Consider the following 26,001-nt stretch of genomic DNA (forward strand, 5'->3'; position numbering starts at 1 on the left):
TGTTCATATGCTGCAAATAAAATGGGACTTCACCGCTATGGTCTTTCTCTCCAAAACCTATAACCATAGTCTAATCATGAGAATATCAGACAAATCCCAGTGAAAGGACAGTCTACCAAATATCTAACCAACACTCCTCAAAATTGTCAAGGTCATCCAAAACAAGAAATGTATGAGAAACTGTCACAACCAAGAGGAGCCTAAGAAAACACAACTGTATATATAAAATGTAGTAGCTATAAATATAATGTGGCATCTTGGATGGGAGCCTGGTACAGAAAAAGAACATGGGGGAAAACTGAAGAAATCAGAGTAAAGTATCGACATCAGTTAAGAACCATTTTCAATACTGGTTCACTAATATCACAAATGTTCCATACTAATGTCAGATGCTAATAATGAGGGCAACTGGACATGGACTACGTGGAAACTCTACTATTTTGCAGTAATTCTGTAAATCTAAAACTGTTCTAAATGAAAAGCTATGGGGTTTTTTTTTTTTTTTTTTTTTTTTTAGAGTTGTAGGGCCAAAGTCAGAGAGATCTTGGCTAGAATCCCAGCTCCACCTCATACCAGCCATGTGAGCTTGGGCAAGTTACTTAACCTTTCTGAGCCTCAGTTTATGCATCTTTGTGCTGTGCTTAGTCACTCAGTTCTGTTCGACTCTTTGCGAGTCCGCGAGTCCATGGACTGAAGCCTGCCAGGCTCCTCTGTCCTTGAGGATTCTCCAGGCAAGAATACTCGAGTGGGTTGCCATGACCTCCTCCAGGGGATCTTCCCAGCCCAGGGATCGAACCCAGGTCTCCCACATTGCAGGAGGATTCTTTATTGTCTGAGCCCCCAGGGAAGCCCATCTATGCATCTATAAATGGGGATAATAATCATACTTACTTCACATGACTGTTTTAAAGGTTAAAGGGGATAGTAAGTGTAAACAGCTTAGCATAGTCTCTGGCACGTAAGTGTGAGTAACTGCTATCATATCCTGATTCATTTGTTCATTTGCCGTTCTTGTTCTGAGCTAACTCCCAGGCTGGAAGGGGAGCTCCACGGCAGCGAGCCCTCATCTTCTTGTGTCCTACCGTATCCTCAAGCCTAGAAGAACAGCTGCCTCATCACTGATGCTTAGTCTGTGTTTGTTAAACAACAGAATGAGCCCTTCCCATCAGAGTATCCTTGGAACCCCAACTCTCACCCTGGGAGAACTTCAGTTCCGGAGCCCAGCGCAGAGCCCTGCCTACCCCCAGACCTGCAGCTAGAGTGCAGAGAAAGCCAAAGCCTCCCACCTGCCTTCTGGTGACTCTTCCTCCTCTCCGAGCCCTGCTTCTCTCTCCACCCTGCCCCACAGACATCAGCACCTGCTCATTTCCTAAAGCAGCAGGATCCACGTAATGACCTCTGATAAACATCTTTTAATAAACCCTGTAGCTGGATCTGTCATCCAGAAGCTATATCTTCCTCACTTCCTGCCCTCACCGCCATCTCCTCCCACTTCCTGGGCTGGCCCATTAGTGCCTCTGGTCTCACCAGGTAGACCTTCAGGCCCCCAAGGCCCCTGGACTCCAGCTTGCTGAGGAATGGCCAACAGGCTGCCCCGGCTATTCCATAAGCTGGACCCTCCCCACCGGCCTGGAGTCTCAGCGGCCTGCCTGGCTCTGCCTGTGCCACCCAGCCTGACCACTGGCCAGTCCACTTCCCTCCAGCCCCGCAGGCAGTTTTCCCAGGCGTTACCAAGGAGACCACTCACATCCTACCCAGGGTTGCCAAAGCAACCAGCTCGGTGAGGAGCGGCCCCTCGGCTTCCAGCCCCTGGGTGTGCAGAACCAGGAGTGAGAGTCACAGGCCAACAGGAAATGGGTCCAGGCAGCTGGCGCACCCAGGTGGAGGCAGCCCTAGCATGCCCTGGGCAGTGCCCTGCTCCTGTTCTCCTTCCTGCCACCCCTTCCTCCTCTGTTACTGCCCTGATGGTGCCCACACCACCACCATCTTTGGCTCTGATTTAGAGCCAATGCCTGGACCTCAGTGTACACATCTTAGAACTAGGCGCTTGTCATCCCAGATGCTCAGGGAGAAGAAAGTCCCAATATGCAGAAATTCCCCCCAAGGCTAATTTCCTCCCGCATGGACTTTGGTGTCCTAGATAAAAATCCCAGTTCTGCCATTTCTTATTCTGGACAGCACTCTTAGAATACATGAGTCTCAGTTTTCTCGCCTATAAAATGGGAATAATAATACCTTCTTTCCACTTACTGAATGATTAAATGAATTAACCTATAAGAATGCACCCAGCATAGTGCCAAGCATCAGGTCTCACACTTTTAAAAAATCCTTTTATTCTTCTGAGGAATAAGAGCCCTCCTGGCCATAGCCATTGGTCAGAAATGCTTCCAGATTCACCCATGGGAAGCCTAGATGAGGCCATCAGCTTGGCTGTCCCACCCAGCCCTTTCAGCTTGGTCTAGGACAGAAGGCCTTTAGCTTATTAATCGCCCAGCAGCTCAAGATGCTTCATTTGCTCTTCCCCTCTTCTCTGCGGATGCTGCAGTTTAAAGGAAATCACTACATTCATCTGCTCAAAAGCCACCCATAGCTCCGACTGCCGACAGGATCGACCCAAACTCATTCTGACATCCGAGGCCCTGTGAGATCTGGCCTCAGCCTATCTTCACAGATCGACCCGTTCGTCTCCCTACTGTGGGTCTCGCATCCCAGATGGGAAGGGCTGCTCACTGTCTCTGCCAGCACCTTGCATTTTCCTACTTCTGTGCCTTTGCCTCCATGCCCTCACCAAGATGTCCTTGAATGCCCATTCCGAATCTCCATCCAACTTCAGGCTCCTCTCCTCTGGGAAGCCTGATTTCACCAACTCCAAGAATACCAGAATGGGTGTGTTCTGAGGCCACACAGCCTTGATAGTTCTCAGACTCCGAGGCATATCAGAATGACCTGAGGATCCTGTTAAATATACAGGTTTGGGGGCTTTATCACCAAGGTATTCTGACACAGTTGGTCTGGCCTGGGGGCTGGGAACCTGCATTTTAGATGTGTTTTCAGTTGATGCTGATGCAGGCGGGAGAAAAACCTCACTTTGAGAAACACTGGCCCAAAGGAACAGAAAGTTCCCTTGAAAGTGTCTGATGACTGGCTGATGGGTCTACAAGACATTTTCTCTGCAGAGGAGGTGGAAGGGGTGGGGTCGGGGGCTGGAAAGGAGCACACAAGAACCCTATGGTACTCTCCCTCTTCTGGGGCCCTGTCCAGAGGCCAGGAGACTGCTCCCCAGTTTCTCTAACACAATGGAAGACAGGCCCACCAAGAGTGAATTCTATGGTGGCAAAATGTATAGTGGTCGCAAGAGTGAACTCTAAAGTCAGAGAGACGTGGGTTTGAATCCCAGCTCCATCAGTTTCAAACTGTGCGGTCTGGGATTAGCTATTTAACTTCTCTGAGCCTCTCTTTCTCCATCTATAAAATGGTGACAATGATAGCTCCCCCCTCAGAAATAATCTACATGGAAGCACTAGGCACGCAATAACCACCCAACACATGTGGCTCTTATAAATGCTACTGTGATGGTTAACCATACAGAGTTCAAAGGTCAGGCTAAATAAAAACTCAGCAGGGTGTGAAGGACAGATGATCCAGGTTCAGCATGGGGGCTGTCTCAACTCAGCTCCCTGAAGTCTTGGCATGGCAGAGGAGGCTGCCAGCCCCTACCCCTTCACCACGCCAACTCTGTCTGCTGCAAGGCTGGGGGGTGGACAGATGAGCTAACCTAACCTGCAAGTGTCATGGCAGCCCAGACAAGGGCTGTGGGAATATCTGTGGGCTGAGCAAAGAACGGAAGCCTTGAGTTTCCGATTATGGCAGTCTGGGTCATGACACTGAAGACTATTGATAGGAGAGGGGCGAGATGAAAGGAATACTTTAGGAGGATCCCTTTGGCAGCATCAAAGGAGGAATGAGAGGCAGAGGGGTCAGCTACTGCAATACCTGGGCTGGGGACCCAGATGGGGGAGTACCAGCAAGGCTGTGAAGGCTGAAAAATGGCTAGGACCTTGTCCTAGGCAAATGCACCCCACCACCCCACCCCAGAGCAGTGAGGAGGTTAAGAGTCTGACAGACAAGTTCCTGTAGCTCACTCTGGTCCACCTCAAAAAGTCAAAGCTCCTTGGTCAACCTTAGACGCGCCCCCACTGCCTGTCAGGAGCCTCGGCCACCACAGAAGAGACTTTGAAGACAACAGGTGTCTGGCAGGCGCAACCCCCCGCCAAAGCCGGAGGAGGATGATCCTCCTACATCCGTCACAACCAGTGGCTTTGTCAAATGTCCAATTCAAAAGCACCAGCTTTAAAAAGATGGAAGGCTCACTCTATGGCACAGACCCAAAAGAACCAAAAACGGGTATTCAAACAAAAACTTAAACACAAATCTTCACAGCACAAAATTCACAATAACCAAAAAGTGGAACAATCTAAATAGCCATCAGCTATTTAGTGCGTAAGCAAAACGTGGCAAATCTACACTATGGAATGTTATTCAGCCACCAGAAGGAAAGAAGGTACATGTTAGGATATGGATGAACCTTGGAAACACTCGGCTACGTGAAAGGAGCCAGACACAAAAGGACAAATGTACCATGAGTCCATCTAAGGGAAATGTCCAGTGTGGGCAAACGCATAAAGACAGAAAGGAGACGAGTGGTTGCTGGGGATCAGGAGAGGGAGTAATGAGGAGTGACTGCTTCACGGGCACAGGCTTCCCTTCTGGGGTGATGAAAAGGTTCTGGAACTACGTAGAGGGGTGGCTGTACAACATTGTGAACGTACTAAATACCACTTAAACAAGGTTAAAACGGTGAATTTTATGTTATGCGAATTTTACCACAATAAAAAAAAATGACAGGAGGTGGCCTTTCCCATCCCCATCCCATCTATGGGTGACCACGGCAGACTGGGCCTCCCCGAAGGCTTTCCCAGTTACCTTCCCCCCGGTACCAAGCACCAAGTAGGCAGGCACTAAGAAAAGAGAGGGAAGGATGAAGATCTCTGTTCTCTGTATCTGTCTCCATGAAGCATGAACCCTCTACTCCAGTCACCCGGGGCCCATCCCTGAGAGTATCCACACACATTTACTCATCCTGCCCCAAGCCTTTGCTGCACGCCCCTTGCCCTACCCTCCTGCCCATATCTAGGACGCCCCCAAGCCTTTGCTGCACGCCCCTTGCCCTACTCTCCTGCCCATATCTAGGACGCCCCCTGCACCCCTTGCCATCTACCCAATTTCTACAGTTCCTTCCATGTCCAACTCAAATTCTTCCCTGATTCCCCATTTCTGACCTCTGCTCACACATATCTGGGATTTTAACAATCCAAACAACTATTTGATGCCATCCCTTCCCTCAGCCCCACCTTATCAAGCAGATCATTCTGTGAATGTCCAGGGATGTCACGAGCCCTCACCCCTGACCCAGGCACATAACCAGCTCTTCATAACTGTCTGTTGGTCCTTATCGCGGATCTATACTTTGGACCTCTCCCCAGACACTCCTAGACCAACACTGTTCAGACCCCAGTGTGAATCACGAGCAGTGGAGTGAGGTCAGGGTGCCTTCAAGAAGAAGACCAAAGTCTACCACCTGACAGGTGATGGAAGAGCTTCATTTCATGTCAGCCTGACAGCTAGACCAATCTTAGATCTCTAGTGATTCCCAGGGTCCCCATTATGCCAGGTCCTTTCCAGTTGTTTTAATTAAAATGGTAAGAAATCAATAGATGGCAATTATGGAAGGAGAAAAAACAATCGAGAGTTCCCTGCCCCAGTAAATTTCTGGATGGATACTGATAAGAAGCAGAGTTGAAATTCTGGGTGAGTACAAAGCAGAATTTGGGGTGGACAGTCTTAGAATCACAGCCAGTATCAAGGTCATACCAATAAAATGGGGGTGGAATTCTGGATGACCATTGATGTGTCAGAGAAAACCCCTAGCTCAATGCTGATATAGTTAAAAAGGAACTTGGAGTGAACGTTAAAACAATCACAGAATAAAAGTGATGGTTCTCTTAGGATGGGGGAAAGTCAGGCTGAGAAGCCAAATCAAGACCTTCGAAGGACAGAAGTCAGCCTTCATGGCATGTTCTAATCCTTCATCTCAGGCTCAGTAGGAGCAGAACCAAAATTCTCATGGCCCCTCCTGTAGGTGTGTGGTTAGGGACAGGGGAGAATGAATCCTGGAAAACCAAGCCAGAAGGGAGATGGACAGGAGAGGGAGACTGCTGGGGTGAGGAAAATGTCTCCCCCATTTACTCCCACTGGATAAGAACTGATCCCTATAAATCAGGGAGGCAGCATAAGGCGACTTTCTCAGGCCAGACAGGTGGGGAGTCAGGCAGAGGAGGAGGCTAGGGTGGGAACAGGGAGATAGGAGGGCCTCAGACCCTCTCCTGCCCACTCCCTCCCTTGTCAAAGACTCCAGTCCCAGAGACTTCACATCCCTACAATCCCAAACTGCAGGTTAAAAGGGCGCAATTATGGAAGCCTTCTCTGGGCTTCCCTAGGGTCATGGATGGCACACAGCCTTCTCGGGGTAGCTGATGAGCATTCTAGTGCCAAGTCAGCTCACTGGCCCCCAGCCAACTCCTGCCCTTGAAGGACTCAGCCTGACTTTGCCACCTTCTCTTGACTGGCCCACTGAGTAAACAGGCAAATCATTCTCCCTTCCCCTCATTTCTCTCCCATGCAAGAGAGAACATTGAACTGGATGACAAACACAGGTTCCACCATCACTAGGAATCTTTTTTCAGTGCTCAGAAAGTCATCATACATGCAATGCTTACAGCTTATTTCTGATGATTAAAAATAATATTTGCCTGCAACACTTAGAGCTTATTTCTGATGATTAAAATTAATATTTGCTTGTTGTAGAAATTTTAGAAAAGAGCAAACTATCAAAAAGAAAAGAAAAACTCTAATACCATCTCATTACCCAGAGGAAACCATGGTTAACCTTTTGGAAACTTTCTTTCCAAGGTTGCTTGATTTCTGTGGGGGAGGGGCATCCATAACATTTTAACAAAATTGGGCTCTACTGTTTATACAGCTTTGCCACTGCTTCTTACAACTGTCATTACGCTGCTGTGAGCATTTTCCCAAGTGATCAAATGCTCTTCGAAAATACTATTTTAAAGGTTGCCTAATACTCCACCAAGAGGATTCACCATGATTACAGGGCATTTAGATTGTTTTCTAGTACAAACAACACTGCCATAGCATCCTAGGCTTGTATACAAGTATTTGCCTTCATCTCCATTTCTTCAGGATCGATTCTGCAGGCAGAGCCACAAGGCCAATGAAAATGATATTTTAAAAGGGTTTGATGTGTGCCACCATATTAATTTTCAGAAAGACAATAAACCCATTGATGTGCTCAAGGTGAGTGAGAGGTGGTTTTTTAAGTGTCAGAGTTATTTTTTTTTTAATTTTAAAATCTTTAATTCTTACATGTGTTCCCAAACATGAACCCCCCTCCCACCTCCCTCCCCATAACATCTTAAGTGTCAGAGTTAGAAGGCAGGATTGTGGTCCTGTCTCTTCTCCTCTCCCCAGTTCTGAAGGTTAACTGTCCAGCAAAAGAGAGGGTAGCATTCCAAGACAGAAGATACAGGTCTGCAGTCTAGCTCTGCCGCTCTGGCTTTGGGACCCTGAAACAAGCATTGGTTCTCCTAGCTGTGAAAGGGGTATGACGAGCTCTGAGTACTATGCAGGGCAGTTTCCTTGCTCTTTTGAAAAGGTATTTGTGAAAGTTCTTTGTAAACTTGCCCAAGAGCTTCCCTTCCTGACTCTTAGTCATCTGAATGCCCAGTCAGTGCTGGCTGGTTTTCAGGATGATAGAAAAGGAGTTTTCTGAAGGGAATCAGTGGGCTCTGAGGGCCTGAGAAGGCCCAGGTGAGTCTTCAAAAGGTCAGAGACAGCACTGAAGAGCTAAAGCAAAGAACAGGGCCTGGCACCTCCCTGAGGGTGCTGAGCAGGTGGGTGGACTTAAGAGGGCAAAGACCTTGAGATCTGTCTCAAGGCTCTCAGCCCATCCTTTCTAGAGTTCTGACTGGACATCTAGCCTTTGGGGAACCAGAAACCAAGCTGATTCGGTGGATACAAGTCAGTAGCTGCAGAGGACTCCAGAGGCCACCAGCTCTGGTCCCTTCTTCCAGGCTGTTACTATGCGGCCCTGTATTTTTAAGACCCTCCAATCGGAAAGGCAACTAGCGTTTCCAGCCATCACCTCTCCAGCCATGGGCAAAGGAAAAAGGAGACCGGGGTACTTCTCTTGGGAAGCACAGCTGGCCGGCCTGAGCACCCTGCCACACTTCCCCATCCACCGGGCAAATGCCCTTCCTCACCCCCGGCACGCTCGCCTAGCACCGTGGCCTGAGGGGACTCCAGTGACGTTTCTGGTGTGCTGGAAGAACTGCGTAGACCCCACGGAACGCCATCCTCCCTGATTTTCGCCATCATCACCGGCAGCCCCCCACCTCCAGGGCACCCCCAATGGTCAGAGATGCATCTCCCGCCTCCAAAGACGCACAACAGGTGGCACCTGTCTGGCCTCCCCAACCACACCTCTCCACCTGTCCCTGCCCCTCCACCTGCACCCCCGTCTGCCAGCTGAGCCTGGCCCCGGCGGAGCCTTACCTTTGAGGTTTTGGGGGTGGGCCCGCGGCGCCCGGCTCGGGTTTCCTCGGGGCAGAGAGGGAATACTGGAGAAGTTGTTACCCATGGCATCCGGCCCCAGTGGGGTTCGGCACTCGCAGGGGGCAGGCGAGGCTGGGCAGGAGCGGAGGTACGGTGTGCAAGTGTGTGCGCGCGCGGGCGCGCGCGCCGCCGGGGGAGGGCCCTGGTGGGGCTGCGGCGGGGGGCGGGCGGGCCGCTCCGCTCCTCTCTGTGTCTGGGCTCCGCGGTCCTCGGCGGGTCCTGCCCGCCGCGGGGGTTCCTCGCGCGAGCCGGCTACCTGCCTGCCATTTTTCGCGGCGGGCGCGCCCCTGGGCCGGGGCCGGCGGCGCCCGGGGCTCCCTTCTTCCTCCCGCTGGCGCTCGGGTTCCGGCTGTTGGCTCCCGCACGTTTCCCCCGGGCCATAGAGTCGGGGCTCTCGGCGCGGGCGCTCAGCGGCTCGGCCTGCCCGGAGGCTCGGCGGCTTGGCGGCCGGCTGGGTCCCCGCCCGCGGGGACGACCGAGGCGGCGACGTGCGCGGTGCCCTCCCGCCGGCGGCTCGACATGGAGCGGGGCTCCGAGGAGCGCGGGGTGTGCCGGGCGCTCTCGCGGTGGTGGGTCTCCCCCCGCCCCCGACGCCGCGCTCCCGCCCCGGCCGGGTCCCCCGCGCGACCGCCGCCCCCGCCCCCAGCCGTCGCCAGGATTCCCTCGCTCCGGTTGTTATGGTGACAGCTGCGCCGGTGAATGAGCGTCTTAGTGACACGCGCGCGCCCGCTCAGCCAGATGTGGCGCGGGGCGCGCGACGTTCCCGGCCAACACTACCCCTTCTTGGCCTGGCGGGGGAGCAGATAGGGGTCAAATATCAGACAGAGATTGGGGCTCCAAGGGTTGGGTTTATTCCCCTCACCAACAGTGGCGCTTGGTCTTGAAAACAAGGGAAGCCGTACAGTAAGAACGGTGAACTCCCTGGGTACCAGGCCCGGGACGAAGAAACTCTCATTTCCGATTTCTCTAGTAGCAGGAACAGTGCCTGGCATACAATAAAAGCTCCAGAAAATATATATGTGTGTATATATATGTGTGTGTGTATATATATATATATATTTAAGTGGATGGATGGCTGAATAAATGAGATGAGATTAAGAATCCCACCCACTCTTTCCTATCTTGCAAGATGGCGGTTGAAAAGGCTGAGAAGCCAGATATTAAGGAGAAAAAACCTGAAACCAAGAAGGCTGATGCTGGCGACAAGGCTAAAAAGGTGAAGAAGGTTAAGAAGGGGAAGCCCCACTGCAGCTGAAACCCTGTCCTGGTCAGAGGAATTGGCAGATATTCCGATCAGCTATGTACTCCAGGAAGGCCTTGTACCAGAGACAGTATTCAGCAGCTAAGTCCAAGGTTAAAAAAAAAAAAGGTTCGGGTTCTTGCTACTGTCACAAAACCAGTTGGTGGCGACAAGAATGGTGGTACCTAAGTGGTCAGACTTCACAAAATGCCTAGGTATTACCCTATGGAAGACATGCCTCAGAAGCTGTTGAGTCACTGCAGAAAACCCTTCAGTAAGCATGTGAAAAAGCTGCGTGCCAGCGGCATCACTCCCGGGACTATTCTGATCATCCTCACAGGGCACCGCAGAGGAAAGAGGGTCATTTTCCTGAAGCATCTGGGCAGTGGCTTGTTGCTTGTGACTGGGCCTCTGTCCCTCAGTTGAGTTCCTCTGCGTAGAACACACCAGAAATTTGTCATTGCCACCTCCACCAAAATCGACATCAGTGGTGTGAAAATCCCAGAACATCTCACTGACGCTTACTTTAAGAAAGAAGCTGCATAAGCCCAGACACCAGAAGGGTGAGATCTTCAACACAGAGAGAAATAGGAAATCATAGTGCAGCGCAAGGTTGATCCAAAAGCCGTGGACTCATACATTCTGCAAAGAGTCAAAGCTGTCCCTCAGCTCCAGGGCTACCTGCGCTCTGTGTTTGCTCTCACAAATAGAATTTATCCTCACAAAGTAGTGTTCTGAACTTCTTACAAAGAACATAATTAAATAACTTGTCCATTAAAAAAAATAATAATCCCACCTAGCAACTGACCCTTTGCTCTCAGTCAGCTCCAAGGGGCACTGGGACAAAGACTCAGAACAAGAACCCCAGGCTGTTCAGTTACTGGACACAAAAAGGCTTTGGGAGCCTTTAGATGAACACAGACTGAACCTAGAAAACTGGATGGAGGGCCAAGCCTCAGGGACGAATCTCAGGAACAAACTGTCAGAGAACCACCAACTCTGAACTGAGTGGTTCTGTCAGCTCCAAGAGGGGGGTCTCTGTGGCTTGCGGCAGTCAAAGAAAGCTTCCTGGAGGAAAGGGCCTTCAGCAAGTCACCTGTTCACATGACTCATCCATCCTGAAGCTCAGCACTGATACTAGGACCTGCAGGAAGGGAAGGGAGTCATCATCTACTTGGACAGGGGGGCATCTTCTCCCTTTTTTTTTTTTTTTTTTGGACTATAATTCATTTACAATGTTCTGTTAGTTTCAAGTGTATAGCAAAGTGATTCCGTTATACATATACATATGTCCATTCTTTTTCAGATCATTTTCCCATGTAGTTTACAGTACTATCTTCTCCCTGTCTGGTCAGGGCTAGAAGATGAGCCAAGGTCCTGCTGGGAGAGAGAATCTGCCTTCCTTTTCCATCACCTCTAGCTCCCTGACTGGTTTCAACAACTCTGATCCAGAATCCAGCAAGGACACGGGCTGGCTTCAGGCATCTCATCCATCCTCTTCTGGGTGGTTCTTTCCGCAAGCCTTCATGTGACAGCTCCTCATTATTCAGGCACAGTTCATGTATCACCTCCTAACTGTCTCTGACCAGCCCAGCCAGAGAACCTCCCCCTCTACTCTCAGTTATGCTCCATACCATTACTCTGTGCTATCTTCTGGAATTAATTTGAAAGTAGACTTTCCTTTCCCCCCTGGTTTATGGTCTACCTCCCCGCATGGTGAGTGGAGCAAGCAGGTCAACTCCATTCACCATGATGTCACCAGCCTCCAAGAGAATCCCTGGGACATGACAGACTGTCCAACACTGCTTGTGAAATGGACGAATCCCCCTGCCTGCCAGGCGAATTCCACCAAGAGGTGTGGGAGGAAAACCTCTGAACCATCCCTTTTTCCCCTCTCCTGCCCTCCACCCCCACCCCATTGCAGGCATCACATCCTTAAATGTCTGGGACTCCAGGCGAGCTAGAAATATCCTTGACAGCTGCTCTCTGGGGTCTGGAGGGAAAGACAGCTCCCTTCTCCGCACCCAGCCTCTTAGATGTCCAGGATCACGTGCCCAGCCAGCTGCAAAATGGACGTGGCAGGTCAGGGGTGCTGTCTTTTTATGGGCGTATCTGCCCAAGGCTCACGCCAGCTGATGACTCATGCATCAGAAATCCATGGGCTCTGAATGGCAGCACACTCATCCATTTGCACACACACTTTTACTCTCTCACACACTCACTCCTACACAAATACCCACACCCTCACACACTCATATAGCCCTGAAGCCTGCTGGAATGAGGTCACTCTAGGCTGCTGCTGGCATCAGAATAAATCTGAAGACTGTATAGACGAGAGTAGTTCCCCTGGAGGGTGTGCAAAGTGCAAGCCCTTGGTAGGATTTACCGACAGTGGCTGAGGGGGAAGCTTGTCGTCTCCTTCCCTGCCTTGGGGGGATGGGCTGGGACACAGAAGGGATGGGGCCTGGTGAGGCCCCATGGTAGAGGGAGGCAGGGATGTCATGGGTCCCATGCGGTCTAGACCTGGGGCTCTGGGCCAAGCAGGGGAGAAATGGAGAAGGTCACAGGGAAGGAGAGACGAGGGGACCAGACACCGGTGCCTGCCTAGGGGTCCAGAGGCTCTGCTGACACCAGGGAGCTGCACAGGAGGGCGAGAGGCATTAGGGACCGAGGCAGGGAACTGAAGGGACAGAAACATCCCCTGATCTCAGAGGCTGAGGAGATGATGGGAGCATCCACAAGGCTGAGATTAGGGTGAGATGAGCGAGGCGTCCCTGTGTGATGAAATGAAAGGGGGCACTCGCCCTTGGAACCAAGCAATGAACAGCCACCCTGCTCTTGCTCGGGCTTGAGTGTGATGCCTCTGAAATCTTGTACCCTACGTCACGGGTCCCCAACCAGTGGGCCACGGACCAGCACCAGTCCATGTCTTGTTAGGAACCAGGCCGCATGGCTGGAAGTGAGTGGTGGATGAGCAAGTGGTGAGTGAGTGATCGAAGCCTCATCTGTTTTTACAGGGCCTCCTCACATTACTGCCTGAGCTCCACCTCCTGTCAGATCAGCAGCAGCATTAGATTCCCACAGGAGCACAAGCCCTACTATCACTGTCTCCCATCACCCCCAGATGGGGTCATTTAGCTGCAGAAAAACAAACTTAGGGCTCCCACTGATTCTGCATTATGGTGAATTGTATAATTATGTCATTCTATATCACAATGTAATAATAATAAAGTGCACAATAAATGTAAAGTGCTTGAATCATTCCCCCACCCTATCTGTGAAAAAATTGTCTTCCACAAACCCAGTCCCTGGTGCCAAAAAGCTTGGGGACCACTGCCTTATGTCATCTCCCTAGACCGGTCCTAGTTTTCCCAAGGAGCTCTGCGCTATGGTGACGGGGGACACCACTGTCAGGTGGCAACTCACTGAAAGTCTCTGGCCAGGCAGGGACCTGGAGGAGGTGGGTGTGGCTGCACGGGACCCAGGGCAGCTGAGGGTGACCCCTCCAGGGGACCTGTGCCTCAGAAACCCTTTCCTGGCAGCGGTGGTGGTTGGACCAAGCTCAGAGGAGCAAAGAACTACAGTACCCTTCTTCCCCTGGACATTGGGTGGAATCCCTGAGGCTTCAAGCATCCTTCACCAAAGAGGCTGCCAGGAGGCAGGGAAGTGGCATCTGAGGCCCCGAGGGCCCTTCCCAGCCCCAATTATGAAGCAAGGAGGGAGAAGGAGCCTGCCAGGAAGAAGATCTGGATGAAGTCACTGTTTTGGTGGCTTCAGTGGAAGCTATTAATACCCATAAGGTGGTGCTCCAGCACCTGTCACCGTGGCAACCCCGCCTCCCCAGCAGTGTAGATTCTGAAAGCTCTGCCCAAGGGGGTGGGTGTCACTGCATATGTGTTTGGCTGCGTGTACACGTGTGTCCATGTGGATGCTGTGAGCGCTCACACCAATGTACAGGAGAAGAGGGGACCCCAGGCGGGGACCCAGGGACAGTTTCAGCAGCAGCTCTGGCACCCACCGCCCCTTCTCTGCCTTGCTTCTCTCCCTTCTGAGCAGCTCCTTTCTCTTGCTCCCTCTTCCTCTCTCTCCCTCCCTCCTCTTGTCTTTCTCCCTTCTTCCTGCCCTTCCCTGTCCCACCCTTGTCCTATGTCTCTCTGCCCTTGCTGCTCCTTGCTCAGTCTCCTCCTGCTGGTTCGCCTCTCTCCTCTCCTCCTTTCTCACTCTCCACATCTCCCAGATCAGTTCAAGTCTTCAAGAGTCTCCATGCTGATAAAATAATAAAATATTTGACTGAGAGCTTCCTTTCTTCCTTCCCTGAACCCCTGGAGACTGAGCCCAGAGAAAGCCACAGGATGGTCCCCCACTGGGCAGACAAGATGGAGTTCATCTAGGCTGAGCCAGGGCTCCCTTAAACTTCAACAGCTGACCTCGCCCTCCCTGCTGAGAAGCTAGCCTTTAAACAGGAAACAGACTCAGAGGGAGAGGGAGAGGGTGGGATGATTTGGGAGAATGGCATTCTAACATGTATACTATCATGTAAGAATCGAATCGCCAGTCTATGTCCGACACAGGATACAGCATGCCTGGGGTTGGTGCACGGTGATGACCCAGAGAGATGTTATGGGGAGGGAGGTGGGAGGGGGGTTCATGTTTGGGAACGCATGTACACCCGTGGTGGATTCATGTCAATGTATGGCAAAACCAATACAGTATTGTAAAGTAAAATAAAGTAAAAAAAAAAAAATTTTTAAAAAAATAAAAAAAATAAACAGGAAACAGCCTCAGCCATCCCTGGCTAGAATACAAGGCAGCTCTGAGCCCAGCCCATGATTATTAACATGATCAGACCACCGTCCAAAAACACATACAGAAGTAGTCCTGCCTGAACTGTAGGGGGTGGCTGGACGTGTTAGATGGGAGATCCCTGAGTGCCTGAACCATAGCAGATTCTCAATAAATATTTGACAAATCAATGAATCAATGTCCGTGAATTAACCTATCAATACAGCCTCTCAGTAAGCCCAAGAGCCTTGCCCAGACCAGCCTTTCTGGCCGGTTCCCTTCTCAACAGTACCTTCGCCACAAAGTTTTCCTTGAGGCCAGGTCTTTCCTCTGAAGGACCAGAGTCTCTGCTAACCATCTTAGCATGGAATGGGCACCTTACTGCCCTGTTTGCAGGCGCTTTGGGATTCAGCTTCGTTCATTGCCCCAGCGACCCTTCTGAGCACTCTCTGTACACCTAGCACTGTATGGGGTACAGTTTCCTTGCCAACGCCATGAGGGAGCCTGTCCTATGCTTTCCTTAACTCCAGTACCGTTTCTTACCTCCCAGGGCCAAGTTTAGGGCCGAACGCACTAGTAGGTCTCCATATTGTCGAGATGTCAGTTCTTCCCAACTTGAGCTGTAGATTCAATACATCCCAGGGAAATCCCAGCAAGTTATTTTGCAGATGTTAACAAACTGATTCTCAAGTGTCCGTGGAGAAGTAAAAGACCCAGAGTAATGAACAGGATATTGAAGAAGAGCAGTTGGAGGACTGACATTAGCCAACTTCAAAATTTACTATGAAGCTATGATAATTAAGACAGTATGATACTAGTGAAAAAATAGACAAATAGATAAATGGAACTGATAAAGAGCCAAGAAATGGACTCACACAAACACAGTCTAGTAATCTTTGATGAAGGAGCAAAGGAATATAATGGAGCAAAGGTAATCTCTCAAAAAATGGTTTCATGAACGACTGGACATCCACATGCAAAAGGGTAAATCTAGACACAGGCCTTACACCCCAACCCATAAAAATTAAATCAAAATGGATCACAGACCTATATGTTCAATGCAAAGCTATAAAATTCCTAGAAGATAACAGGAGGAATCCAGACGACCTTAGCTTTGATAATGACTTTTTACAAAGATGACAAAGGTATGAACCAAGAAAGAAAGAATTGGTAATACCAGGGGGAAAGGACAGTTAGAGAGTTTGAGACTGACTTGAGCACACTGTTTTATTTAAAATGGATAACCAACAAGGACCTACTGTTAACACGGGGAACTTTGTTCAATTTGGTGACAGTTTACTGCTACTGTTAGCAAAATAGACTTTGCTCTATTTAGTAACAACCCAAATGAGAAAAGAACTTGACAAGAAGTATATACATGGATATGCATAACTGAGTCACTTTGTGTTACACCTGAAACTACCACAACATTGTTAATCAACTCTACTCCAATATAAAATAAAAAGTTTTTAAAAAGAAATAATTGAAAAGCTTGATTCATTAAAATTAAATCTTCTGCTCTGCAAAAGACTCTGTCAAGGGAATAAAAACACAAACCACATAGTGAGAGAAAATATTTGCAAAAGACATATCTGAAATAAGACCGTTATCTAAAATATATAAAAAATACTTCAAACTCAACAATAAGAAAACAACTTCATTTTTAAAAGGAGCCAAAGACCTTAACAGACACTTCACCAAAGAAAATGGCAAATAAGAATTTGAAAAGACGGTCCATATCTTATGTTATCAGGAAAACGTAAATCAAAACGATGATGCCACTGCAGAATTATTAGAATGGCCAAAATCCAGAACATTGGCAGCACTAAGTGGAACACTGGGAACTCTCATTCATTGCTGGTAGGAATACAAAATAGTACAGCCACTTTGGAGGCAGTTTGGTGGTTTCTTACAAAACTAACCACTCTCTTAGCATATTATCCAGGAGTTATATTCCTGCATACTTACTCAAAGGGACTGCAAACTTATGTCCACAAAAAAACCTGCATGTGTGTTTTTAACCACTTTGTTCAGAATTGCCAAAACTTGGAGGCAGCCAAAATGTCCTTCAATAGATGAATGAATAAATAAACTGTGGTACTTCCAGACATGGAATATTATTCAATGCTAAAAAGAAATGAGCTATTGAGCTATGAAAAGACACAGAGGAACCTTCAAATATAATGAAATATTTATGAGTACTTGTTTAATGATTAATGAGGTTGACAAACGTTGTTTTATAGACATTTAAGTAAATATTTTTTAATTTTGATTTTGAAGTTTTCCTTTCATAATTTGGAGCCACTGGATTTTTTTCCAGTCTTATGTAGACCCTTAGAAAGCCCATAGGCCTAAGTCCTGGACTTATAGTGCCTATGGATAAAATCCAGGCCTGAGGCCAAGCATTCTTAAGACTGCATCTAAAAGGGCTTCCTCGTGGCTCAGATGGTAAAGAATCTGCCTGCAATCCGGGAGACCTGGATTTGATCCCTGAAGAAGGGACTGGTTACCAACTCCAGTATTCTTGCCTGGAAAACTCCATGGACCGAGGAGCCTGGTGGCCTACAGTCCATGGGGTCACAAAGAGTCAGACATGGCTGAGCGACTGACACACACAAAAGGACAGGTGGAGATTTCTGCAAGAAGCAAAAAGAAAAACGTGCAATGCCAGAAAGAGGACCACACGTCTCCCTATCTGGGAAACTTGTTTAGTGACTTCAAAGGAGTCCAGGCCCTTGACTCGTCCCAGGGCCACTGGCTCAGGTAATACTGACGACGATAGTTGTTTGTCTGTGGCTGCACTGGCACTTCGTTGGAGCTAGTCTTTGTTGCCGTGTGTGCGCTTCTTGTTGCAGAACATGGGCTCTCGGCGCATGGGCTCAGTAGTTGCGGCATGTGGGCTTAGTTGCCCCAGGGTATGTGGAATCTTCCTGGACCAGGGATGTGCCCTATAATGGCAGACGGATTCTTAACCACTGGACCACCAGGGATGTCCCTACAGGAGATATTTATGGAGCACATAGTCACGTATACAAGGTCTTGATCTAAGCATTTCATCTGTGTTAATTCATTTCATCCGTATTAATTCAATAACCCTGTGAAGTAGGTATTATTATTTGGCAGCAGCAGCAACAGTGTCCCCATTTTAAAGATGAAAATCCTGAAGCTTAGGAAAGTTAAGATGCTTGACTAGGAGCTGATAAGTGAGAACTGAGGTTCAGTCCTAGGATGGTCTGAGTCCGAATCCCTGCCCCAGAGTGGGATTCCTTTAGGTGACAGCTTGAGGAAGACACCTGTCGCCAGGGAGGTGTCCTCCCTCGATTTCCCGAACCAGCCCCCTCCTATCGATGAGACCCTTAAAACTCCCCAGGGCTTTGGCTCAGCTCTCCAGAAGTTAGGAAGCACGTGGCCACTAATGAACACAAAATAGATTTTAAAATAACAAAACTGAACTCAAAGAAAAGTGCTCCAAGTGGCTGTAATATCCCAGCATTTTCTTTTCCCTACAGAGATATTTTAAATGACCTTGTGTGTGTTAGTCACTCAGTTGTGTCCGACTGTTTGCAACCCCATGGACCATAACCCACCAGGCCCCTCTATCCACTGGATTCTCCAGGCAAGAATACTTGAGTGGGTTGCCATTTCCTCCTCCAGAGCATCTTCCCAACCCAGGGATTGAACCCAGGTCTCCCACTTTGCAGGCAGGGTCTTTACTGTCTGAGCCACCAGGGAAGCCAGGAATGGCTTTATCTGGCAGGAACTCTTTTCTAAGAATGTTACGATGATCAGCGCATCCTAAAAGAAAAGTCTGATAAGTAAGACTCTATATAAATTTAAAACTGCTTCATGGTAAAAGCTGGAAGACACTTTCAGGAGCCGGGAGACACACCTCCACGAAGTCAGAAGCCTTCAGTCAGTTCAAACGCCCTGCATCTCCAGATGCAGAACAGGAAACAGACGTTTCTCCATTACTGCTGCCTGGGTAGCCTCTCACTTCTATCCTCCTTTCCCAAGAGAGGTCTCAGAGGCGCTCGCTTGTTCCGACCTTCACCCTTCACCCAAAGGCGCCTCAGACTGTGGGAAATTTCCTCTCTTCCCAACCAGGGCAGCCTGTGGAACGTTTTCTCTCAGCGGGGTGAGCAGCCTTGCGTACCCCATCTTCTCTTCCCAGTCGTCCCTCTCCATTTCTCTCAGACCACCAGGAGGTGGCGCTCGACCTCCATTAGAATCCGCCTTGTCTTTGTCAGGCTTTGGAGGAGAGGGGACCTCAAGTCAATCAACACACCTTTTAAACCTTTACAGGTTGCTCTATTTCCTCTTTCAAAGCGGAAGGAGAATTTAGGGAGCAAATACATCCTGATACCTTCCATTAACTACTTCATTATAATGAAAATATGTCAATGAAGAAATTAGCTCTGCTCTTTAGCCACCCAGATGTTACCCTCTGGGCACGTTTGCTTCCCTGAGGCCACTTTGTCATCTCCAGCAGACACTCTGTCCCAGGACTGAGAGAATCTCCCCAAACTTAAGGCAACTGGAGGTCTTCTTCAGAGCACCTCACCTCACAGTGAGCGGGCTGCCCCACTGCCTGTGTGTGGTACCTGACGTGGGCACTTGTGTGTGCCCAGCCCAGCACAGCACCTGGCTGTGGGCACTGCATATATCCAGTGAACAGCTGTTGTTATGTGGCCAGAGCTTGAGGGTGCGAGGCCATTGCACCCAACTACTCTCAGAGCTGGGATTTGCCACCCCTGGCCCAGGGCTGTCCCAAACACGCCTGAGAAGTCTCATGAGTTCGCGAGTGCTGGCAACAGGGAAAATGCAGGTACCCAGAGTAACTCTGTCTTTGGTGTTTATGGATTAAGAATAGAATTCAGAAAATCCAGCTGGATGTGTGCCCCCTCCCCAGAGAGCAACTCACCTGTTTTTGCCCCTGGTCTCTGCATTTGGCCCAGCATCCCCGTGTCTGCTACCACCACCCACAGGACCTCCACACCAGAAAACCAGCCCCTCTCAGAGGTTCCGGGAACACTTCATTTCACTTTGGTCAGAAAGCCCATTTTTATAGACTGTCAGTCATGTTTAAAAGAAAAAGGTGAAAATATTATAAAACCAGGCTCAACTGTTTCTTCTTCTGAGAAAAGGAGTTAGAAATGTATTGTGAATGAATGAAATTTTTCACATTCTGTAGCCTATAGGGTGAGAACCAAAAATTAAAGTGTGGAATAATGTGAAGGTTTCAACTTGGTTATTTTCTTTTGTGTCAGTCATATATTTCAATCTTATTTTTTTTAAGTAGTATTTATTTACTTCCCTGGTGGCTCAGATAGTAAAGAATCTGCTTGCAATGCAGGAGACCTGGGTTTGATTTCTGGATTGGGAAGATCCCCTGGAGGAAGACATGGCAACCCACTCCAGTATTCTTGCCTGGAGAATCCCAATGGGTAGAGGACCCTGCCAGGCTACAAGTCTGTGGGGTCGCAAAAAGTCAGACACGACTGAGTGACTAAGCACATTTATTTACATATGGAAACAATTTTTTAAATCCATAAATTTACTGCCCAGAATACTTCTCTTGATTTTTTTAAATAAAGTTTTTATGTACACGTTATTTGAAACATCGACGGCACAGAAAGGTATAAAACAGAGGGAAAAAAGTGCCCCCTGTGCTAGCAACTAATGCTATTAACTGTCTACATATTTTATATATCCTTCCAGCAAAAAGTGTATGCACAATACCAAAACTTTTACATATTTATATCATTTTTATTCAGAAAGAATTATACTATGTACAGTATACCCAACTATTTTTTTTAATGCTTATCAGAATCTATTAGAGGTCTCTTCATATGAATACACATAGATTTGATCCATTCTTTTAATAGCTGTATAGATCCCATTTTATGGCTGTACCATAATTTATTTTAAAAATTGTTAATATCCCCTGTTGATGAAATTCAGGATCTTTCCAATTGCATTACTATTAAAATGAAGCTATAATGAACATTCTTGTTTGTTTATCTTGGCTATTTTTGCAAATCTATCAACAGAGCAAATACAGATGTATGTAATTGTTAGGTCAAAGGGTATGTATATTTAAAATATAAAAAGGGCATGTATGTTTACATTTTTGCTTTAAATATATTGCCAAGTTGATCTAGGAAAATTCATACAAATCTGTACTCCAGCCATCAGTGTATGAAAGTGACTGCTTCCCTAAGCCCTCGTTGACATTCAGTTCAGTTCAGTCGCTCAGTAGTGTCCAACTCTTTGCAACCTCATGGACTGCAGCACGCCAGGCTTCCCTGTCCATCACCAACTCCCGGAGCTTGCTCAAACTCACGTCCATTGAGTCAGTGATGCCATCCAACTATCTCATTCTCTGTCATCCCCTTATCCTCCTGCCTTCAATCTTTCCCAGCATCAGGGTCTTTTCAAACGAGTCAGTTCTTCCCATCCCATCAGATGGCCAAAGTATTGGAGTTTCAGCTTTAGCATCAGTCCTTCCAATGAATATTCAGTACTGATTTCCTTTGGTATTGACTGGTTTGATCTCCTTTCTGTCCAGGGGACTCTCAGAAGTCATTTCCAATATGACAGTTCAAAAGCATCAATTCTTCAGCACTCAGCTTTTCACTCTCCTCTTTCACTTTCATCAAGAGCTTTTTTAGTTCCTCTTCACTTTCTGCCTTAAGGGTGGTGTCATCTGCATATCTGAGGTTATTGATATTTCTCCCGGCAATCTTGATTCCAGCTTGTGCTTCATCCATCCCAGCATTTCACATGATGTACTCTGCATAAGTTAAATAAGCAGGGTGACAATATACAGGCTTGACATACTCCTTTCCCAATTTGGAACCAGTCCGTTGTTCCAGTTAAGATCTTATGCGGTTCTAACTGTAGCTTCTTGACCTGCACGCACATTTCTCAGGAGGCAGGCGAGGTGGTCTGGTATTCCCGTCTCTTGAGGAATTTTTCCAGTTTGCTGTGATCCATACAGTCAAAAGCTTTGGTACAGTCAATGAAACAGAAGTAGATGTTTTTCTGGAACTCTCTTGCTTTTTCTATGATCCAGTGGATGTTGGCAATTTGATCTCTGGTTCCTCTGCCTTTTCTAAATCCAGCTTGAACATCTGGAAGTTCGAGGTTCACATACTATTGTAGCCTGGCTTGGAGAATTTTGAGCATCACTTTGCTAGTGTGTGAGATGAGTGCAACTGTGCTGTAGTTTGAGCATTCTTTGGCATTGCCTTTCTTTGGGATTGGAATGAAAATTGACCTTTTCCAGTCCTGTGGCCATTGCTGAGTTTTCCAAATTTGCTGGTATATTGAGTTCAGCACTTTAACAGCATCATCTTTTAGGGTTTGAAATAGCTCAACTGGAATTCCATCACCTCCACTAGCTTTGTTCATAGTAATACTTCCTAAGGCCCGCTTGACTTCGCATTCCAGGATGTCTGGCACTAGGTGAGTGATCACACCATTGTGGTTATCTGGGTCATTAAGATCTTTTTTGTATAGTTCTGTATATTCTCGCCACCTCAATATTTTCTGCTTCTGTTAGGTCCATACCATTTCTGCCCTTTATTGTGCCCACATTTGCATGAATTGTTCCCTTGGTATCTCTAATCTTCTTGAAGAGATCACTGGTCTTTCCCATTCTATTGTTTTCCTCTATTTCTTTGCATTGCACATTTAGGAATGCTTTCTTATCTCTCTTTCCTATTCTTTGGAACTCTGCATTCAGATGGGTATATCTTTCATTTTCTCCTTTGCAGCTTCTCCTTTTCTCCTTTGTAGCTTCTCTTCTTTTCTCAGTTATTTGTTAGGCCTCCTCAGACAACCATTTTGCCTTTTTGCATTCCATTTTCTTGGGGATGGTCTTGATCATGCCTCCTGTACAATGTCACAAACCTCTGTCCATAGTACTTCAGGCACTCTGCCAGATCTAATCCCTTGAATCTATTTGTCACTTCCACTGTATAATCATAAGAGATTTGATTTAGGTCATACCTGAATGGTCTAGTGGTTTTCCCTGCTTTCTTCAATTTAAGTCTGAATTTGGCAATAAGGAGTTTATGATCTGAGCCACAGTCTGCTCCTGGTCTTATTTTTGCTGACTGTATAGAGCTTCTTCATCTTTGGCTGCAAAGAATATAATCAATTAATCTGATTTCGGTGTTGACCATCTGGTGATGTCCATGTGTTGAGTTGTCTCTTGTGTTGTTGGAAGAGGGTGTTTGCTATGACCAGTGCATTCTCTTGGCAAAACTCTGTTAGCCTTTGCCCTGCTTCATTTTGTACTCCAAGGCCAAACTTGCCTATGACTCCAGGTATCTCTTGACTTCCTACTTTTGCATTCCAGTCCCCTATGGTGAAAAGGACATCTTTCTTTAGTGTTAGTTCTAGAAGGTCTTGTAGGTCATCATAGAACCATTCCGCTTCTTTGGCATTAGTGGTTGGGGCATAGACTTGGATTACTGTGATATTGAATGGCTTGCCTTGGAAATGAACAGAGATCATTCTGTCATTCTTGAGACTGTACCCAAGCACTGCATTTTGGACTCTTTGGTTGACTATGAGGGCTACTCCACTTCTTCTAAGGAATTCCTGCCCACAGTAGTAGATATAATGGTCATCTGAATTAAATTTGCCCATTCCAGTCCATTTTAGTTCATTGATTCCTAGAATGTCGATGTTCACTCTTGCTGTCTCCTGTTTGACCACTTCCAATTTATCTTGATTCATGGACCTAACATTCCAGGTTCCTATGCAATATTGTTCTTTATGGCATCGAACTTTACTTCCATCACCAGTCACATCCACAACTGGGCATTGTTTTCACTTTGGCTCCATCTATCCATTCTTTCTAGAGTTATTTCTCCATTCTTCTCCAGTGGCATATTGGGCACCTGCTGACCTTGGGAGTTCATCTTTCAGTATCCTATCATTTCGCCTTTTCATACTGTTCATGGGGTTCTCAAGGCAAGAATAGTGAAATAGTTGGTCATTCTGTTCTCCAGTGGACCACATTTTGTCAGAACTCTCCACCATGACCCATCCATCCTGGGTGGCCCTACCTAATACCAAATTTTATAAATATCATTCCTGTTCATTTAGATACAGATTAAAAAATCAAATTCTGGGGTAATTCCATGGTGATCCAGTGGTTAAGAGTCTGTACTTCCACTACAGGGGGGCACTGGTTAGACACCTCATCCGGCTAAGATCCCTTGCCATGAAATTCTCGATGAAGGGCCACATGTTCTCGGACGCTGCCTAGAAGGCAGAGATAGGTGGCAGCTTGGAAATGAAGATCATCCTGGGCTCTGCACAGCTTCTCACTGGTGATCCAATGTGCGCAGAAAGTTTTACAAGGTACCAATAGGCCACGGTGTCACGACAGGGTTGGCCTGTGGCTGTGTTTAAGTAAGCTCAGGTCCCGTAGAAGGCCTCACCAAGTGCACAGCGGTGACCCTAAGGCTGCCATTTTCCCATCGTCAGAACTGACATTGGGTATTACCAATCTTTTAGTTTCTAACAACTTGGTAAGTTTGAAAAGGCACCTGGATGTTCAGATTCATATTTAATTATGAGTAAGTGCTAGACTCTTCACAGGATTTGGGGCCACTTGTCTTCGCTTTTCTCTGAATAGCCTGTTCACATCTTTGGCCCACTGTTTCATAAGTTTGTTCATCTTTTTTTATTGATGTATATGATTACTCTGCATATACAAATTAAGGACATAGGCCTTTGTGCAGCTTATGTGTAAGAAATGGGCCTTGTGTGCAGCTTGTGAAAAAATGCGTTTTTTCAGCTTTTTGTTACTTTTCCTTTGCTGATTGGCATTTTTGCTCACAGAAGTTGTGGGGCCCACTTTATCCATCTTCTCCTTCACAGCTACTGAATTCTGTGTTCTGTTCACAATGGCCTTCCCTCGCCTCAGATTGTGAAGAAATTCTCCTGCATTTTCCTAAATGCTTAGCCAGTTGTTCCGGTGCCATTTTTCAGTCCCCCCTCCTTTTTTTTCCATTCTCGTTTCAGCCCCTCAGGGCTGTATAACTCTCCAAAGTCACCAGAGTGGAGCCCACAGAAGTGCCACGTTGCTCTGTCTCTCTCTGCCAGTGACAGACCAGAAAGGCCTGTCACCAGATCCCACAGAAGACCTCTGTCATTTGGTAGAAGAGGGTCAGGTCTCTCAAGGGTGGAGAGGGCACCACAGCTCTGAGAGACACGAGGGAACAGTAGCCTCCCAGTCCTGACAGGAAAGTGGGCCACGCACCCCGTGTCTTCCTTCTGAAGGAAACCTCAGGGGAGAGTGTGCTCTCTATCCAGAGAGAAGAAACACAGCCACACTTGTGTTTCTGAGGACACACACTTAGACACACACTACACATACCCCCACAAATACCACCGCCCCACATACACACACGTCACACACATCAGACACACCGACTTCCCTAGCAGGGGGCACCCTGTCCTAAAGAGCCCTCTCTATCACAGGAATTCCAAGCACAGTCACACTGGTGTTTCTCAAATAACTCCAAGATTCCTTTTTCCTTTTGAAAGGAAATAAAAACCTGGAGGCCCCCAATAACATATCTGCAAGACCCCAAGTTGAGAAAAAAAAAAAGAAACCGAAGACTTGTTCTATAAAGATCTTCCAATTGCAAGTTAACACATATTTAAAACTGCTAAATAGATTTAAGTCAACATTAAGATGAAAGTCTGACTTTAAAAAATTTTCCATACTTAAAAGATCTGGGGACTTCCCTGGTGGTCCCCTGGTTAAGACTTTGCCTTCCAAATGCACAGGGTGCTGGTTCCATCCCTGGTTGGGGAACTGAGATCCCGTGTGGCTCGAGGCCAGAAAACCAAAGCATAAGACAGAAGTAGTATTGTAACAAATTCAATAAAGACTTTAAAAATGGTTCACATCAAATAAATCTTAAAAAAAAAAGATTGGGGTACCCCAAGGTGGGGTAGAGAGTTTAGAAGAGGCATTATTCTGCAGCATGTCTACAAGTTAATTTGCTTTCCACACACAGGAATAACAAATCTTTCTTCTATTTTCCCTCTATTTCTGCCTTTCTTTGTTCAGCAGGCCTGAACTCCAGGCAACAAAAGGTGATCTTCCTCCCTTTCACCTTGTCCCTTAATCCCTTTGAGTTTTTCCAGTAAAAAATATTTCTGATTTTTATTGGGAATTTTTTAAAATCATTATTACAAAA

The 26,001-nt window shown here is 47.4% G+C and overlaps 1 protein-coding gene and 1 pseudogene across 1 annotated transcript in view; one reads left to right on the forward strand and one right to left on the reverse strand.

The window, feature by feature from the left end:
- The window catches only part of NEURL1 (neuralized E3 ubiquitin protein ligase 1), a 74,689-nt gene extending 65,374 nt beyond the window's left edge, over positions 1–9,315 (reverse strand). The window contains exon 1 of the mRNA XM_018041612.1: positions 8,689–9,315. Coding sequence (XP_017897101.1) covers positions 8,689–8,773 — 85 coding nt within the window. The 5' untranslated portion in view covers positions 8,774–9,315. The remainder of the gene's footprint in view (positions 1–8,688) is intronic.
- Positions 9,878–10,726, forward strand: LOC102186552 (annotated as a pseudogene).

Source organism: Capra hircus, chromosome 26 (genome assembly GCF_001704415.2).
Source record: "Capra hircus breed San Clemente chromosome 26, ASM170441v1, whole genome shotgun sequence".
In the NCBI taxonomy this organism is placed as follows: Eukaryota; Metazoa; Chordata; class Mammalia; order Artiodactyla; family Bovidae; genus Capra; species Capra hircus.